Source organism: Osmerus eperlanus, chromosome 7 (genome assembly GCF_963692335.1).
Source record: "Osmerus eperlanus chromosome 7, fOsmEpe2.1, whole genome shotgun sequence".
NCBI classification, from domain to species: Eukaryota; Metazoa; Chordata; class Actinopteri; order Osmeriformes; family Osmeridae; genus Osmerus; species Osmerus eperlanus.
Genome location: NC_085024.1, coordinates 20,615,554 through 20,633,081, shown reverse-complemented (window position 1 = coordinate 20,633,081; position 17,528 = coordinate 20,615,554). Strand labels below are relative to the sequence as shown.

The following is a 17,528-nucleotide window of genomic DNA, read 5'->3' as shown; positions in this document are numbered from 1 at the left end:
GTGTGTGTGTTTGTGTGTGTGTGTGTATAACTGTGTTTATGAGTGAGTGATGGTGTGTCTAACCTCAGGCTTTGTTGTCGTTCCACATTCCTCGCCATCCGATCTGTGTCTTTTCCTTTCACATTGTTTTCATCATGACGTCATTTTTTCCCGTTCTCATTCGTTGTCTGTGTGTTAGTCTTGCTGCCTGCTTCTAATTGGCTGGCTGGCCTTCAATGTCTTGTCAGTCTGGCACTGTCTGTCTGTCTGTCATCACTTCTTTTAATTTCCTCAGATGTGTGCGTTTCTCTGGTCGTTACAGTAGGGGGTATCTCCAGATGTTGGCAACGACAGGGTCGGCATTGCTCCCAAGAAATGACTTTTTGGTTCGGAGTCAGATTACTATGTAAACATTCTCCTTTCATTGATTTATTTGGTTTTCATCCAAAGTAACAGAAACAAACAGAACCATGTCTGTATCAGTCACCACCTCTTCCTGTGAATTTGTGACTTTTAACACATTAACCAGTCCCAGATATAGATCTACTGTCTGTGGAATCCAGTTTTTCTTGTCAGGTGAGTCATAGGGCGCAAGGGTGCAGGCGAGAGGAAGGTTGGAAGGGAGGGATGAAAACAGGCACAGAGGCAAAGAGCGACATACCCAGAGAAGGTGAAACAGTAGAAACCAAAGATGACCGTGTGAATCAATATGGATCTAAAGAAGCTCAGGTGCGTAAATGATGTTCTGGTGATTCCTGTCACAGAAGTTGTTTTCACTGTGATTTGTGCTTGCTGGATTGGGTCAGACAGATTTATTTAAATGCATGTTTGCTTAATGTTTCATGGTCAATATATACTGATCTAAGAGCGGTCCTTGTTTATGGTGACGGGGGACCTGGTGTGCTTGTTGTTTGGTGAACGGCCCCTGAACTGCAAACAGCCTCTGTTTGTCTGTGGACGTTCTGTAACACCCCACACACAGCAACACGTTTTATTGAAGATACTTCAGTACCTAGTGTCCTGAATTTCATCTGAATGTAAAACATTCGAGTGTGATGTGTATTTGTTATGAGGGCACTTGCGTTACTGGGGGGTTTTGTGTGGTGTTTTGTGCGGTGTTTCGTGCATCGAAGTGGTTTATCTTTAGGTTTATAACTGAACACAGTGTGTGTGTGTGTGTGTGTGTGTGTGTGTGTTTGCGTTCAACATTTGTCTTGTAGCTCTCGTCCTTAGAGGAAAAATCGTTTTTCTTCATAAACTGAACATGTTGTGCTCCGGATGTGTCAAGAAAAAAAAAAATCTTGGTAACCAAGACAACTGGTGTTGTGTGAGTGAATGTGTGCAAATTAGGTAGTTTGTAACTTTACATTCTGTTAAAAAAAAATCGTGAGCTTGCAGCATGAGTACTGCTGACTAGTTCACTTTTTCCAAACACTATTTCTTCTGCCACTGATGTTGCTATTGTCTTTATCATAACTACCTGCTGCCTACCTTTCAAAAACACATTATCCTGTGGTACATTTTAATAAGAACTAACCTGTTCTAAAATGCATTAATGTGAAGATAAGTTCCTTAGTCTTCCTCAAGATTCCCCTGTTTCAGATCTTCCTTCTCGGTTGATGAATCTTAAAATAGAGCACTTCCTGTTGTCTTCGTGCCCAGACGCCATGTATTCCTCGTTTGCTTGGCTCCACAATGATTGGTGCGTTTTTTGGTTTTATATCTCTGAAGTCTTTCTATAAAAACAACAAGTGTAAACAACGGAGGAGATGGCCTGTCTCAAGAAGACGCTGCGGAACAGTGGAGAGATGGGGAAGAGCGGGAGAAGGAGGGGGATTCGTTAAATGGAGGGACCACAGCTGCAGATACCGCGACCAACCAGCTGGGGGCAGTAGAATCACACACATTTAACACCTTGAACTATCAGGTTAGTATCTAATGGAAAATAAACTTTGCTTTCAACTGTCAGGCATGGCTCACAGGCCTCATGTTATCATAGACACCTGTGAGACATGCAGATGATGGTTAGGGTGATAGTTGAAAGTAAATTGAATTTATATGCGTTCTATTAAAGAGCAACTGATTTTTGTTTTCTTTTAGAGAAGAACCCAGCAGAAAGTTGTGACAGACTATGCCACAATGAGTAAGGGATCGTCTCCATGTGTAAAATCGCGGACAGCACTGAAACAGGTTCTGTTTAACCAGGGAGCGCCAGAGAAGTGTTCATCGCCTGAGGTACTTGACTCCGATGCCATCCTCCGTCTGCACATGCGAATGTAGATGGACGCGGACACCCGACAGAGCAGAATGTCACTAGCGTGATACATGATAATGGTTTGATTCAAACTTTGTACCTCCCCCTCAGGAACGGGATCAGCTGGACGTGTTGAAGAAGCTCCTGCAAATCTTCCCTGTGCCCTTGTCCCTTAGGTGGAGCTGGGGGGAAGGGGCCCAGGGATCCACCCTAGAGAACAGCTGGACAGAAATAGTGCGCTCTCACACGGTAATTTACCATGCGAAAAACATCGTGAGTCAGAACAATACATAGATGTGAGCCACACCCTGACAGTTCTCTGTCACTCGTCTCTCTCACTGATTCATTCCACTTCTGTTTTTGCTTCTCTCTTTCTCCTTCGATCTCCCCCCTCTCTCTTTCTCTCTGTCTCACACTATATCTCTCTCCTCATTTTCAGACGATGTGTAAGACACAGAGACACCAGCAGGAGGCGCTGTGGGAGTTTGTCCACACTGAGCTCACCTACATCAACAAGCTCACCATCGTCACAGACGTAAGATTGAGACACCTCCCCCGACATTTGTGCTCTCAATGTCATAACAAAACTCCAACATGTTTTGCTCCATATGTACAATAAAACCACATGGGACACTATATTCTGAAAACCACAACTAAAGTTAAAAATCTCTATATATATATTTAAAAAAATCATGGACAGTAGGTATATATTTTCTTCTATAAGAGTACATAAGGGGTTTCCACTGGCGATTAATAGGCTTTCTGTCATTTCTAAACCCTCCCTGTTTTTTACAGTTGGTGGTGGCCGCCCTGAACAACCTGCACCAACATGGCTTCCTCCAAGAGGTCAGTCTGAATAGCCTTTAGGCCAAGGAAGCCGTTCACTGTTCAGCAGCCTTATGCAATGGCTGACATCAACACACTGAGAACATCCGTTTCTCTAACTGACGGAACATAGAGCACGACAGTTTTGAAGTTTTCTGCTGAATAGGTGGAAAGGTCTCACTGTGCGGGGGAGGGAGCAGTTGGCCTCTGTCTGCTACAAAAACCTTATCAAACAGACAACATCTTGGTTTCTCTCAGGTCACGTCTGAACTGCTCTTCTCCAACCTTCCATCCATCCTCGGTGCGCACAGACAGTTTTGGCAGGAAGTGATGTATCCCATGTTGAGGGAAGTCCGACGGACAGGGAAGCCCTTTGACCCTTTGAGGTTAGAGTCAGGTTGCCTGCAGGTACAAATTCAATCAGTTGGTAGGAATGCATGATCATGTGACATACACAGCCTTGGCCAAATCCAAGGGTACAGCTAGTGTTCAATAATCCCATCCTTCTTTCATACTCTTCCCTCCCATGCCAGTTCCACGAGCGCTTCTTCTCGTATCTACAATACTGCTGGAAAGAGGAGAGCACTTTGGAGTTCACGCGAAGAGAACTGGACAGCAACCCTCACTTCAACGTCTTCTTACATGTACTTACATACATTTGATACATTTAGTAATTTAGCAGCGTCTTACAGTAAGTACAGGGACATTCCCCCCAAGGCAAGTAGGGTGAAGTGCCTTGCCCAAGGACACAACGTCATTTTACACGGCAGGGAATCGAACCGGCAACCTTCCGAATAATAGCCCGATTCCCTAACTGCTCAGCCACCTGACCCCCTACATGTGTGCCGCACAGACAAACGTCATGCACGACATTCACGCACACACATGCACAGACACAAAACATACACATGGGAAGACAGACACACCACACACACACACACCACACACACACACACACACACACACACACACACACACACACACACACACACACACACACCACACACACACACACACACACCACCACACACACACACGCCTTTCTGGCTGAACACACACACATGCACACCTTTCACCACCAAAACCCTTTGCATCACTCACAGACTGTACGTGAAACGCCTTGACTGTGTCAGAACCGGGAACACAGTTGTAGTGAGTAATAGCACTCATCTTGATGTGGATGGTGTGTTCTGGTTCTGGTTAATGCCATGAGTGTGTGGGCGTACTGTCAATAACATGTCCTATGAGGGCAGCCACACAGCTATGTGTCAAACCCACCAGTGTCCTCAACTTGTGTTATGACTCAAATAAGCCTGGATGACTTTTACATTTCTGTTATGAATTTGTACCACCCATTTGTACCACCCCATGTTGTGGGTTTATTGGCGAGGAGGACATCCTGTACAAATCCCCCCTTTCATGAATCACCAAAATATGATAACTTACGAATGCAATTATGCGGTTCTTAGACTGGTGATATCTTATCAGAGTCAAACTTAGTGAAACAGAGACTCGATCGAAGGATGTGATTGTCTTCTCCTTCTGCAGTGGGTTGAGACTCACCCCCAGTGTGAGCGTATGCGACTGGGTGACATGCAGGCCAAACCCCACCAGAGGATCACCAAGTACCCCCTGCTGCTTAAAGCCATAATCAAAACCAACCAGGACCCCCTGATGCAGCACAGTCTCCGAGCCATGGTGAGGGGGGGCGCTCTGCAGACACCCTGATGTTGTGCAGTGCCGCTGCAGCTTGTACCGTTGTCAACGCATGACCTGAAAGAAATCTCACTCTCTGTTCTCTCCCTCTGTTTCTGTCTCTCTCTCATCCCTCTCTTCTGTCTCTCTCTCATCCCTCTCTTCTGTCTCTCTCTCATCCCTCTCTTCTGTCTCTCTCTCATCCCTCTCTTCTGTCTCTCTCTCATCCCTCTCTTCTGTCTCTCTCTCATCCCTCTCTTCTGTCTCTCTCTCATCCCTCTCTTCTGTCTCTCTCTCATCTTTGTCTCTGTCTTCGCAATCCCCCCCTTCCCTATCTGTCCCTGTCTGCTTCTCTTCTCCAGTTGACCGGTGTGAATGGGTTTCTGGACAGCATCAACGACTACATGAGGCTGAAGGATGAGGTGCTGGCCCTCTCCATCTCAGCCCAGAGGCTGGAGGGATACGAGGTGTTAGAAGGCATGAACGAGGAAACGGACAAGGTAAACGCATGAAACCTTTTCTCCGTAAAACGGAGCGGCTCCGCCCGCTCGGAACATAAAAAGAAAGTGTTTCTCTCGTTTCCGTTGGAACGTCGCAGCACGTCCGTGAGTTCTGCAGATTCGATTTGACCAGGCCGATCAGAGGGGCGGGCCCCGGGGTCGTACGCAAGCTGCTATTGGAGGAGACGCTGAAGATCAAAGGAAGGAAAGACAGCAAAGTGCGTAGCGCCTCTTCTGTATCACAACATCAGTGTCGGTTCTGGGTCTGTAATCATACACTCAACACCGGCGGATCTCTTCTGTTTTTGTTTTGTTTGTGGTTTGGGTGGAGCAGCTGGAGGTGGTGGCCCTGCTCTTCTCTGACGTGCTGCTGGTGACCAAAGCCCAGAAGAAGGCTGAGCGTCTGAAGGTGGTGCGCCCTCCCCTGGCCCTGGACAGCGCTCGCTGTGCTGCGCTCAAAGACGGCTGTGAGGAACACCCCCCCCCCCCCTTCCGGAGCACGCTCTGATCCTGTCGTCTGGCCGGACTGAGGACACTTTCTGCTCATCGTTCATCATCTCGATGTAGTTCTTGATCTTCCTGCTGTTAATCTCTCTGTCTCTCTCTCTCTCTCTCTCTCTCTCTCTCTCTCTCTCTCTCTCTCTCTCTCTCTCTCTCTCTCTCTCTCCCTCTCTCTCTCTCTCTCTCTCTCTTTTCTCTCTCTCTCTCTCTCTCTCTCTCTCTCTCTCTCTCTCTCTCTCTCTCTCTCTCTCTCTCTGTGTGTGTCTGACAGGTTCCTTTGTTCTGGTGGAAGTGAGTGATCTAGGCTGTGCTGCCAATGTCTACGCATTTTCTGCCTCTAACTCAGACAGCTGTTCCAAATGGGTTTCCGCCATACAACAAGCACAGGTAACCAAAGTTGGACTGGAGAGGATATAAGAAAAGGAAATTATTTATCTCTGTCTTGGGGAGGCCTCACTGATTGACGCTTCTGTTGATTGACAGGAGACACTGAAGAATCTACGAGTGACAGAGGTGAACAGGAGCCTGCAGGCCCAGAAAAAACCCCTACAGCTCGAATTCACCTCTCCTGCAGATGCCCCTCTGTCCAATGGGGGCACAGTAGAACTCGTCCATGACCAATCAGAATGTGCTCCTTCTCTGGAGGCGAAGCCTGTAGAGGAACCTCCTGTGATTCCTTTTGCGAATGGGACACTGTCATCAATGGTTAAACTCAAAACTCCAAAGCCAAATACAAAAGGTGACACACAGGTCACTGGATTGCTCGGCAGAGAACGATTGATAAGTGACACTCACAGCAAGTCGGTACATGGCGACTTTGCTGGCTGGGCAAACAAAATCAAACAAGGAGACAGGAAACTGGAAAAAGGGGTGTGGTCAGAGGCAGGGGTGAGAAAGAACAGGGGTGGTGACCAGTTAGAGGAGGGGTATGACGTTGTGTTTCAGGGGGTAACGGAGCGGAGGGTGACCTGGAACCGTCACAAGCCAGCTATGACCCCTGACCTCAGTGACACCTTCATCTCAAGCCAGGACGCAGGAGGCACCGTTAATACCAAGTCCAACAGGAGACAGTTTCTGTTTCCGGGTGAATACCCAGACATAGACTATCCTCTGACCCGGCCCAGGTCCTGCGCTTTTCTCCACTCATACAAAGAGAACCTACCGGAAGGTTCAGTGCCTCAGTTTATGTCCCAGTTGAGCCAAGGTGAAAAAAACAAATCAAGTGAAACTCATCTGGATTCTGAGTCTACAGAGAATCAGGCCAAAATGGAATCCTGTAGCCAATCAGAAGAGGAGGCGCTGACGGAATATAGGAGGTTTTCCCGCAAGTTGAAGTCACCACGGTTACGCAGAAGGAGGCCTGTCAACGGCCAGCAGAACGTCCTGCCTGAGTCGCCGCGAAGGGGATCGGTGCCCGCGGTCTGGCCCTTATCCCAAACAAACTCCTCCTCCAACTCGGACTCGGAGGTCAAGCAGCAGATCCCGGCCAGCTGTGGTTCTTCCGGACGGGGTTCCACTGACTCCCGCCTTGTGCTCAAGCTGGGGTCTCTAAAACGGAACGGAGAGGACTTCTGGCACATGCCTGCCGAGAAGGTCTCCCCAGACCCTCAAACCATCTCCGACCCTGAGCTGACCCATGAGAAGCCTGCTACAAAATCCCATAAAATACCCAAGTTTAAGTCCCAGAGGAGCGTGTCGAACCCGGACCTTATCCTTCCGAACGAGCAGCTCAGGCCCAGCCGTCTTCACATCCCCCACTCGCCCCCTGGAGATCCGGACCTGCCCCCACTGCCCTCCCCCCCTGGAGGACTTGCTGGAGCGAGCCAAGGGGAGGAACAGGGACCCGGACAGGGGAAAGAAAGACGTAAAGAGGCACGCATCCACAAGTCGTCTGTCGAACCTGTCTTTCTCTCCCTCCTTCTCCACCACGACATCGCTGTGCACCAGCGAAGGAGACAGAGAGATGGAGTGGGAGGAGGTGGAGTTGGTCCGGCATCGAGCCCCCACCATCAGCCAGGGGTGGAGGGAAGAAACAGTGGACGGGGATCAAGAGGAGAACAAGAGCTGGTGAGTTTGAGATGTTGATCTGAGTGTAACCGATACGGATCGATTAAAATCACTCATCTGTATAAGTACTGACCACCCGCGACACGAGAAGCTAGCTTTTCGTTGGCGTTGCGGGTTGTGGTCGCTTGCGGAGTCGGTGGGCACGAGCTCGAGTCCAGTGACGGGCGGTGGGGGCGTGTTTGTTGCCTGCAGATGAAGCTTGCACGATCACGTATAGTACATTAGAATCTTGATCTGCTTGAATCTGCAGCTTGTGTGTTTTCAATTTGGACGTACTGTGCAGGAAATGGCAGTCGGAAAGTTTGACTTTGCAGTTCAGCTCTAATCTTTGTTTTATTCAAAACTACTATTGAGATGACTTCTCGGGAGGCCGTGGGTGGATTATGGACAGTGTTCTTGTGCCATGGAACTATCTGCAGTTTCGATGTTAACACAATCTCAGTTTCTTACTAATTACTGATGATTCTTGTGGTTTGCCTAGTCAAAATTAATCAAAAATGTTCTCCCTCATCAACTTATCTCTCTTTTTTTCTTCAGTCCTGTCTTTCTTGATGGCGCAAGTGTAGACTGGCCTGGCTGGTGCTTCGATGACGATGATTTCCTGGATTACTTGAGCCCTGACGGTGTGTATAAGGAAGATGAGGATTTGTTGCAGACCATCACACAGACTCTTACTCTACAAAACTCCCAGAGAACGTCCGAGCGTAGGAAAGGAGAGGTTAGCCAGGTCTAGATGTTGATCCAAGTTCAGTTAGGCAAACAGGCTACGGTGATCAAGCTTATACACCTACAACTTCAGCCATTCAAACTTTTTTTTATACCATTTTATTGTTAACAGTTTTTGTTAAATTCCAAAGCAACAAGATGGAAATCCTGTAAGGTTGTTTGCAGTTGAGTGGCTGAAATGCAGGCATTTAGTTTGGTAGCAGCGGATTAGGGTCACTGTTGAAGATGTGCGTTATTAAGCACCAGAATCTTGGTGTGTTGGCCATGGTTAGGTGCGCTCACTTTTGTTAAATAGTGTACATTTATATTTGATAAAGGATGGATAAATTGAATATATTTTTTTCTAAAGATTCAGAATGTACATGTTGCAATAAAGAGATTAAACCAATTTTCTTTGTATATTTTTATTCTCAGGAATGTCTTTGTAAATATAAAATATTGTAAATATAATAAGTAGAAATAGGCAACATATTTACACAATTTCAAATAAAGTTCTTACATAAAGTAGGAAGTAATACTGCTACAAATGTCTGCACTGAAGGTCTCTATCATACAAAATCACACACACAATCATGCTCTCCCAAACAGTAATCAAGCAGATCAAAATATTATATTTCGACCCACGAAAATATAGTAAAAGAAAATTACAGACACACTATTTTGAGATTTCATCATCTTTCACTCTGCTCCTCTCGCTGTCCTCCCTCTCGTTGGAGTGAGCGTGGACTATGGTCTCCAAAGCCGGGAAGCGTAGAATGTTCCTCTTCTGTGAAGAACCAAACACACAGTATGTCAAATTGTGATAAAAAAAATATGTAACTTTAGGCTTATACTTACAGGAAAGCACACACAATTTCAGACACAGACTATTTAAAGACACACAAACACACACACAGACACACACCTCACAGAACTGTTACACTCACCCTCTGCTCGTTTTTGCACATCTGGACCACAACCAACAATGCTATTAAGAGGAGTAAGACAAGGCCAACTGCCGGGCCCACCCCACTGGAAGTCTCCTCCACCCCGCTCAGACCACCTGTCAAACACACAACCATGTATTCATGCTCACGTTCAACTGTAATTTAAAAAACAACTAAACCAGACCAAAAATAGGTGGTCTACTCACTCATCAGTTGTAAATGGTAAGTCACATTTCCCAGCATCCCTTGCTTCCCGTAGAAGAGACAAGCCCATTCACCGGCGGTCTTCTCTGTCACAGCGCCGATGTTAAGAACCTTCCCATTGGAAGGGAAGGGAATCGCAGATTGGGTGCCATTGAGGACAGGGGTCAGCTGAACCCAACTGTAGTCAGTGACTTCGCTGGCGTCGCTAAGGTGACAGGTCAGTGTCACGGGAGCCCTCCTCGAAGTCGGAGAGTTGCGGAGCACTTAAGAGAGAGAGAGAAAACACCAAAGAAGGTGTCAGTACTCGCGATCATGGGAGAGGACAAGTCTCACAAAGAGAAATACGCTTCCTCAGGATTGCTGCGTCTAAATCATTCAAAAAGGGGAACGTCCGCCACGCTCACCTTGTGCTGTGACCAGATGCATCCCTCTGCCCAGCTTCTTGCCCGTGACTGACCCCGAGCACCTGTACCCGCCCCCTATCCTCCACCCCCACCTCCGCCACGACGACCGACCGGTCCCAGGGGGCCTGGGAGCCAGGGGGCCTGGGAGGCCGTGGAGGACAGGTTGGCGGAGGGAGGGAGGATAGGAACCACGGCCGACGCAGAGAGGGACCCCTTGGCCGTCCTCTCCCACAGCATGCCGGAAGGAGCGAGTCCAGAGGTGAACACACAGGGGAGGGTGACGGCAGACCCCACGGCCGCGTACACTCTGCTGCCGTCCCTGGGGGGGCTGACGATACCTGAGAGACAGAGAGAGAGACAGAGAGAGAGAGAGAGAGAGAGAGAGAGAGAGAGAGAGAGAGAGAGAGAGAGAGAGAGAGAGAGAGAGAGAGAGAGAGAGACAGAGAGAGAGAGAGAGAGAGAGAGAGAGAGAGAGAGAGAGAGAGAGAGAGAGAGAGGAGAGAGAGAGAGAGAAAGAGAGAGAGACAGAGAGAGAGACAGAGAGAGAGAGAGAGAGAGAGAGAGAGAGAGAGAGAGAGAGACAGAGAGAGAGAGAGAGAGAGAGAGAGAGAGAGAGAGAGAGAGAGAGAGAGAGAGAGAGAGAGAGAAAGAGAGAGAGACAGAGAGAGAGACAGAGAGAGAGGAGAGAGAGAGAGAGAGAGAGAGAGAGAGAGAGAGAGCACTTTTTACTACACTGCCAACGGTACAGACATACCAGACAGCATTTCTTTGATAAATTTGAATCCCTTGTACCATCATTCACCACACTGTCTGATAATGAAAAGCTAAAAGTGCTCTTAGGGGAGGGACACACAGCCCCCCTATCTGGACGATTTCTAAAAGAGTGCCATGAAATCAGGAAAACCTGAATGTAATGTGACCAGCCTTGAAATCCTATTTGTAATATGTGTTGTCCATCTCAATGTAGCTATTTACTTAGGTTGTTTTTGTTTCGATTTGTTGTTTTCTGCTCTCAGACACTTTGTTGTTACCACATGTCCGGACGATACAGACTGTTGTTCCTTATGTTGTGTTTGAATATTGTTGTTGATGTATGGTTGTCTGTTATTGTGCGTCTTGCTTTGGCAATACGGTTGAAATGACTGTCATGCTAATAAAGCTGAATTGAATTGAATTGAGAGAGACGGAGAGACGGAGACGGAGAGGGAGAGGGAGAGGGAGAGGGAGAGAGAGAGAGAGAGGGAGAGGGAGAGAGAGAGAGAGAGAGAGAGAGAGAGAGAGAGAGAGAGAGAGAGAGACGGAGAGAGAGAGAGAGAGAGAGAGAGAGAGAGAGAGAGAGAGAGAGAGAGAGAGAGAGAGAGAGAGAGAGAGAGAGAGAGAGAGAGGGAGAGTCAGTAAGCAACAGTCAGTTAGCACTCGTCCAAACTGTAAGGATGTGAGCGTGGCGCTGGTGTCACAGAGAGCAGTCGTCCCCTCACCTCTGACTGTCAGTGCCCGGGTGACCGTCGCCTCTCTCCCCTTCTGATGCACGGCGCAAGTCCAGTTCCCCGTCACGTTTCCAGAGGCTCTGCCCTTCAAGTAGAAGGGACCGCTGGCGAAGTTCTCTTCGGTGAAGCCGTGGTCGCGGACAAGAAAGGGCTCTCCGTTGAGCCTCCAGCTCACCGTGGCCCCCCACGGCCAGGGCTTCACGCCGCAAGCGATGGACAGAGTGTCGCCGTCCAACGGGTCCTTTGGCGAGAATGACGCTGTCGAGAGAGGAAAAGACGTCACGTAAAACTTGTGTCCCGTCCGCAGCACTGAAACGCTAACTTGTAGAGTTCCATTCAGTCACAAGACATTTGCTCGGAAACTCTCACACACTTCACACAAAAAGCATGCTATGCTAATGCAATTTATTCAAACTGATTCATTTTTGTATTCTCTCTCTTGTGGCTCACCTTTGATAACCCTGAGAAGAACGTTTTTTATGATTAACTGTTTGCCGTCCTCCACACGGCATCTGTACTCCCCTGCATCCTCTTCCCTCACTTCTTTGATGTACAGGCTGTAGTCTCCAGTATGGGAATGGGAACATCTGACACGTTGGGCAGAACTATCCCAGTACTCCAATCCACTCTTCTTCTTCCTCCAAATGGTGCTGGATGGACGGAGACACAGAGAAGAAAGAATAAAGACCTATCCATGCCTTGTGCCTAAAGGCACATTCACGCATGGTACACTGTAGTGCCTGAATCAATTCAAATATGTCAGTGATTCACCTGTATGGAAAAGATAATGAGATTAACATGGAGAGAGAGAGAGAGAGGTAGGCAAGAGGAAGATGAGAGAGGGAAAAAATGATCTTACCCTCCATGGTACCTGGACCAGTTGATGACTGCTGCAGTATGTGGAGGAGGACGACTCACACAGGTAAGATGGCTTGCGACCCGACCTCCACAAAGACTTCTGTGGACTCACACCAAACCCCTACAGGAACACCAATACAAACCAGGACGGATTCAAAATCAGTTTGCAGAAAATGTTCATGAAACTTTAAATTATATCACTGATGTGTGGGTGATGTGTAGACACAAATCCAGTTTTTCTTACCTGTCACTAAGAGAGTGGCTCCCAAAACACTTAGATATTGCCATACAGACATTTTACTCATTGTGTGTGTTAAAAACAATGACATAATTTGACTAGATATGGTGTATCTCTCAGTGAATCTCTTTGTTCTATGATATGCTGATATCTGTTTCCTCTGTTCGTCTGTTTCTGATGTCTCAGTTGCAGTATGAGTTTCTGTGAATTGGGACTAGTATATATGGACCCATGGGTGTGGGTGGGAGTGGGAGGGGCTACACCAACAGGTAGTCCCTCCCAGTCATGTGACTTCGTCTGGAAGGCAGCCCTTGATGTCGTTCTCACTGACGCAACATGGAAACTGTCAGACACAAACAGGGAGCCCCACTTTCTCCCACGGATTCTCTCTCTGCTTCTCTCTCTCTGCTTCTCTCTCTCTCCTTCTCTCTCTCTCTCTCTCTCTGCAAAGGGTTTGTGCACCATCAATGACCTTAAATAATCCCTGTAAGATCCCTGGTTGTAAAATTACAACGTCACTTTTAGCTCTTTTTTTTTTTTTTTAAGATGTGGTCTTTCAAAAAAAGAATTTGCAAATGTGTTTTTTGGAGAGCTAAAAGTGACATTGTAATTTTACAACCTGGTCTTACAGGGTTAAATACTGCTAATGTAAGATTACAAGATGTACATTGTGATGAGTACAAATAGGGGTCTAAAATAGGGTATCCTCGAAATGTAAATGCACCTATAGCATAGTTATATTTACAGGAAGCCAGCTTTCGTTTTGATTACTGAGAGAAAACGTGCCAAACCACTGTGTCCTTCCTTCCTCTATGCCAGTAGTAATGCTGAGAGTCACTGCTAACCTCGCAACCCTTGTACATGGACAGGGCCCATTCCTGTAACCGGAGTCAGTGAGTGTGTTGAGATGGAACGTGAGGGTGATGATGCTGATTAATGACTAATCATCTCCTTGTACATTCGCCTAAATCTTACCATCTATGTCTCAACACCACAACCATCTCCACATCTTCAACTATTCTCACAATGTTGTAAAAAAGTTCACAAGAAGATCACAAGTATGGATAGACAGATAGACAGATAGACAGATAGATATGAATAGATAAGAGTGGAAAGTGTGTGGGTGGTTATGTATTTCTTCTGGCAGCCAGCTCTGGTTTTCCAGTTTGTCTCTTTACATTCAGGCTAATATACAAAACAAGCTAAACAGAGTGATAACTGGTTTTGCATTTGGCCCAGATTGACACCACAACACCACAACACCCACCAACCTGCATACTCTCTTTGTGCATCTGTGAATCACCTGCTACAATATGAAGTGGTCTTTCCTCCATCTGATCTTCAAATCTTGTCACTGTATTTGAATAGGGGGTGAACAGGGGGGCCTTAAATGGAAGACTGAAAAATAACCACTCACATGGAAACAATGGTTCATTCGGGATGCAAAACCGAATTATGTTAATCTTGGTGAACACGGAAAATACGTAAATGCACATTTTCTGTTGAAGCCTTGCGACATTCTCAAATTATCTGAGAAGAGTTTTGTAAATTGATTAACTGTATGATATGCAGGACTTATGTATGTTCAAGCTTAATTTCATATCCAGTATCCAGGGCCGGGGTGGGTAATCGGGAGAATCGGGAGAGTTCCCGGTGGGCCTCTTCACTTTTGGGCCGGTCGAGGATTTTGTTGTTGTTGACATTTGTCAAGTTAGTCTATCTTCTCTTAAAGTAGGCTACACACGTTCCGCATTCTGACGCCTCAGCATGGGTTGTACCATGTGAGGGAGTTCTCCCCTCCCAAATAGAGTTGGTTGGGTCCATAGTCCGTCTTTTCCAAAAAGTTTTCCCAGATCGGCTACCGATAGCTAGGACGGGCGGCCCTACCGTAACGATACGCGTCAGGGAGGATGGATGGGAGCATGGCCGGAGTGATGGCATCGCTAGACAAGGTTTTACAAATTGAAAAACGTCTGTTTATTTTACATAAAGCTCAAAAAACTATTTTGCGGTCAAATAATGGCCAAAAAAGTCCCTATCTTGCATCACATCAAACGCATACGCCCTAGGTTGGGGCAAAGCTCCTAATGTTTACAACGTCTGGCTCCGTGCCTGATTAACACTCGGATCGTTAAGCAGTCTGAAAAATGGTATCAATATAAAAAATAATACGATCCCTTTATGTAATCATGATACCCCCCAGAAATGTTCACTGCACCCCCAGTCAAAGCAGGCTGCATCCGGCACTGTTTGGTATACAAAAAAAAGGGCCGGTCTTGGGCCTGAAACTCCCGGGCTGAAAAGTGGCCCCACTCATCATTTCTTGATGCATTCATTGCATCTGAATAGTTGCTTGGGTTTTCTTCTGAATATACTGTGTATGTATACAATGCAAATAATATGTCACAACTCTTGCATCTCCCAGCATTAAAATCATACACATAATTCACCCTGCATTATCTATTCATTACACACAGTACATTACTCTGCAATGTTCAACAGAATATGCCGTTTTGAAACATTTAGAAGAATTGTATCCTATTGTTTTATTGTTTTCAAGAATGCTTCAAATTTAAATGTTCCACAGAGAGCCACTGACGTCAAATCAAAACTAAAACGTAGACTGTATGAATTTCTGCTTGGGTTGATTCTTTGAAGAAGAAAATATATTCCATCCAGCTGTTTTGGTTACAGTAAGACTGAAACTATACGTGTGTGTGTGCATAAATGTGTGCATGTGTTTGTGTATGTGCCTACGTGTGCGTCTGCGTGTGTGCCTGTGTGTGTGTGTGTGTACGTGTGGTTTGAAAATGCAAAGGCTTGTGAAATCGATCCAAGGGTGGCTGTTCATCTGCCATGCATGTGTAAGTGTGTTTATGTTTGTGTGCGACACTCATGATCAGATCATGATCAGATCTGATCAGATCAAGATCATGATCAGATCATCCACTACAATAGAACAGTCACCCTTGCTCAATATTTGTGACAAAATGATGGCAATACAGATTTTTTTCTTTTCTTACGTAAATACTTTGTCTTAAGATTTTAATCTTAAGGACAAAAATGCTAATTGTACAAGTTGTTAAGTTGTGCGGCTGTGCTGAATGTTTCCTTCCAAAACTGGACTCAGTTACTGGCCATGGTGCTTGAGAGCCAGTCGGTAAACACACACACCTGGACAAGGACAAGACCAACAGATGAACCACAGTGGAGAGTTAGACAAGTCATATTGATTATTACTGAGTCTTAATCTCTAAAATACCAGAAGAAAACCTCACCTTGGCGTAAACACCGGGGTGATCCCTCTCGGCACAGCCGTAGCCCCAGGACACGACACCCTGGAGCTCCCCGTTGCAGACCACGGGGCCACCGGAGTCACCCTGAGAGAGGGAGTAACATGGAGAGAGAGACAGAGAGAGAGAGAGAGAGAGAGAGAGAGAGAGAGAGAGAGAGAGAGAGAGAGAGAGAGAGAGAAAAGAGAGAGAGAGAGAGAAAAGAGAGAGAGAGTTGGAGAAATGACAAAGTGAGGTAATGGAATGTTTGACCTGTCTAAATTATGATAAAGTCGAGGTCATCTCTGATAGGTGCCTACCTGGCAGGAGTCCTTGCCTCCCTCCAGGTATCCAGCGCAGAACATGGCGTCGGTGATCATGCCAGGGTAGGAGTTGTCACAATCCTTGAAGGAAAGGATGGGAATATCCAGGCACTGCAGCCTATTCCTGTCAGCCGCTGTGAGGAGAGAAAGAAAGAGAGACATTTACATTTTACATTTAGTCGACGCTCTTATCCAGAGTGACTTACAGTAAGTACAGGGACATACCCCCGAGACAAGTAGGGTGAAGGACACAACATAATTTGGCCCGATTCCTTAACCGCTCAGCCACCTGACAACCTGACAACCTGACAACCAAAGACAACCAAAGAATGACGAGTGAAGGCATAATATTTACTTTTGTCTCCAACTGGTAAACTAGCCAGTCCTGCACGGCATGCATGCTGTTACAACAAATGTATCCTAGTTTACAGAAGACCTGTTCCCCTGATGCTGTACTCACAGGAGCTCATGGTGTTGCCCCAGCCAGAGACTTTGCACATGGTGCCAGCGGGGGCACAGCTGGTGGGCAGAGCCACGGGCTGCACAAAGGCGTTGAGGGTGGCGGGCTTGCTCAGCTTGATCAGCATGATGTCGTTGTCAAGTATGTAGTTATCGTAGTTGGGGTGACGGATGACCCTGGAAGAATCAATGAACTGCTCGGTACCCTCAGTCAAGCTGATGTGGTGCTCCCCAAGACGGACCTCCACACGACTGAGAGAGAGAGGGAGAAAGAGAGAGAAGGGGGAGGGGAGAGAGAGAAGGGGGAGAGGGGGAGGGGAGAGAGAGAGGGGGGAGAGAGGGAGGGGAGAGGGAGGGGGGAGACAGAGAGAGGAGACAGAGTAGGAAAGAAAGAAAGAAAGATAGAAAGAGGGGGGAGAGAGAGAGGAGAGAGAGAGAGGGGAGAGAGAGAAAGAGACAGAGGGAGAGACACAGCGATAAAGCAAGAGAGATGCAAAAGTCGGCATGGTGATTTTTTCCAACAGCTCATGACCTCCTAGAAGACTGAAGAAGATCTGTGAAAAAGTAAATCTCTGCAAGTCTCAAACTCAAATTTACGACTTGTAGCAGTGAGCAGCAGACACAACCCAGTTCTCGTTGACCATGGAGCCACCGCAGAAGTGGTACCCAGAGTTCAGAGACACCTGATGGGGCTGGGAGTGGGGCGTACACTCATACCCTCCCACGATCTTGTCCTCCTCCGTGGCAACTGAAACCAAGGGTAAGACATGGTTTATGTCAAGTTAGGATCAGATTCACAACCATCAAACT

At 46.9% G+C, this 17,528-nt stretch overlaps 2 protein-coding genes and 1 pseudogene across 2 annotated transcripts; 1 reads left to right on the top strand and 2 right to left on the bottom strand.

Moving 5' to 3' along the window:
• Nucleotides 1–563: 563 nt before the first annotated feature.
• On the top strand, nucleotides 564–8,935 carry plekhg6 (pleckstrin homology domain containing, family G (with RhoGef domain) member 6). The gene is made up of 15 exons (XM_062465758.1): nucleotides 564–708; nucleotides 1,711–1,906; nucleotides 2,080–2,214; nucleotides 2,345–2,482; nucleotides 2,673–2,768; nucleotides 3,029–3,079; nucleotides 3,317–3,466; nucleotides 3,592–3,702; nucleotides 4,607–4,756; nucleotides 5,116–5,253; nucleotides 5,352–5,471; nucleotides 5,588–5,720; nucleotides 6,026–6,141; nucleotides 6,238–7,821; nucleotides 8,359–8,935. The coding sequence occupies exons 1-15, from the start codon at nucleotides 689–691 to the stop codon at nucleotides 8,371–8,373; spliced, it is 3,153 nt and encodes a 1,050-aa protein (XP_062321742.1). The 5' UTR covers nucleotides 564–688; the 3' UTR covers nucleotides 8,374–8,935.
• Nucleotides 8,936–8,944: 9 nt separating this feature from the next.
• On the bottom strand, nucleotides 8,945–12,819 carry LOC134023590 (lymphocyte activation gene 3 protein-like). The gene is given in 11 exon segments (XM_062465817.1): nucleotides 8,945–9,313; nucleotides 9,474–9,589; nucleotides 9,680–9,940; nucleotides 10,082–10,157; nucleotides 10,159–10,206; nucleotides 10,208–10,419; nucleotides 11,560–11,826; nucleotides 12,019–12,218; nucleotides 12,428–12,491; nucleotides 12,494–12,547; nucleotides 12,671–12,819. Coding segments are annotated over 11 exon segments (1,494 nt in total). The 5' UTR covers nucleotides 12,756–12,819; the 3' UTR covers nucleotides 8,945–9,202.
• A 3,436-nt stretch (nucleotides 12,820–16,255) lies between these two features.
• Nucleotides 16,256–17,528, bottom strand: part of LOC134023638 (trypsin-1-like) — a 35,290-nt pseudogene continuing 34,017 nt past the window's right edge.

Excerpts from the sequence above, each read along its gene's own strand:
- plekhg6 (XM_062465758.1), top strand. The coding sequence starts at position 689 with ATGGATCTAAAGAAGCTCAG. Across the intron at positions 3,080-3,316 it reads AACATGGCTTCCTCCAAGAG|GTCACGTCTGAACTGCTCTT; the intron begins GTCAGTCTGAAT and ends GGTTTCTCTCAG. Across the intron at positions 5,472-5,587 it reads AAGGAAGGAAAGACAGCAAA|CTGGAGGTGGTGGCCCTGCT; the intron begins GTGCGTAGCGCC and ends TGGGTGGAGCAG.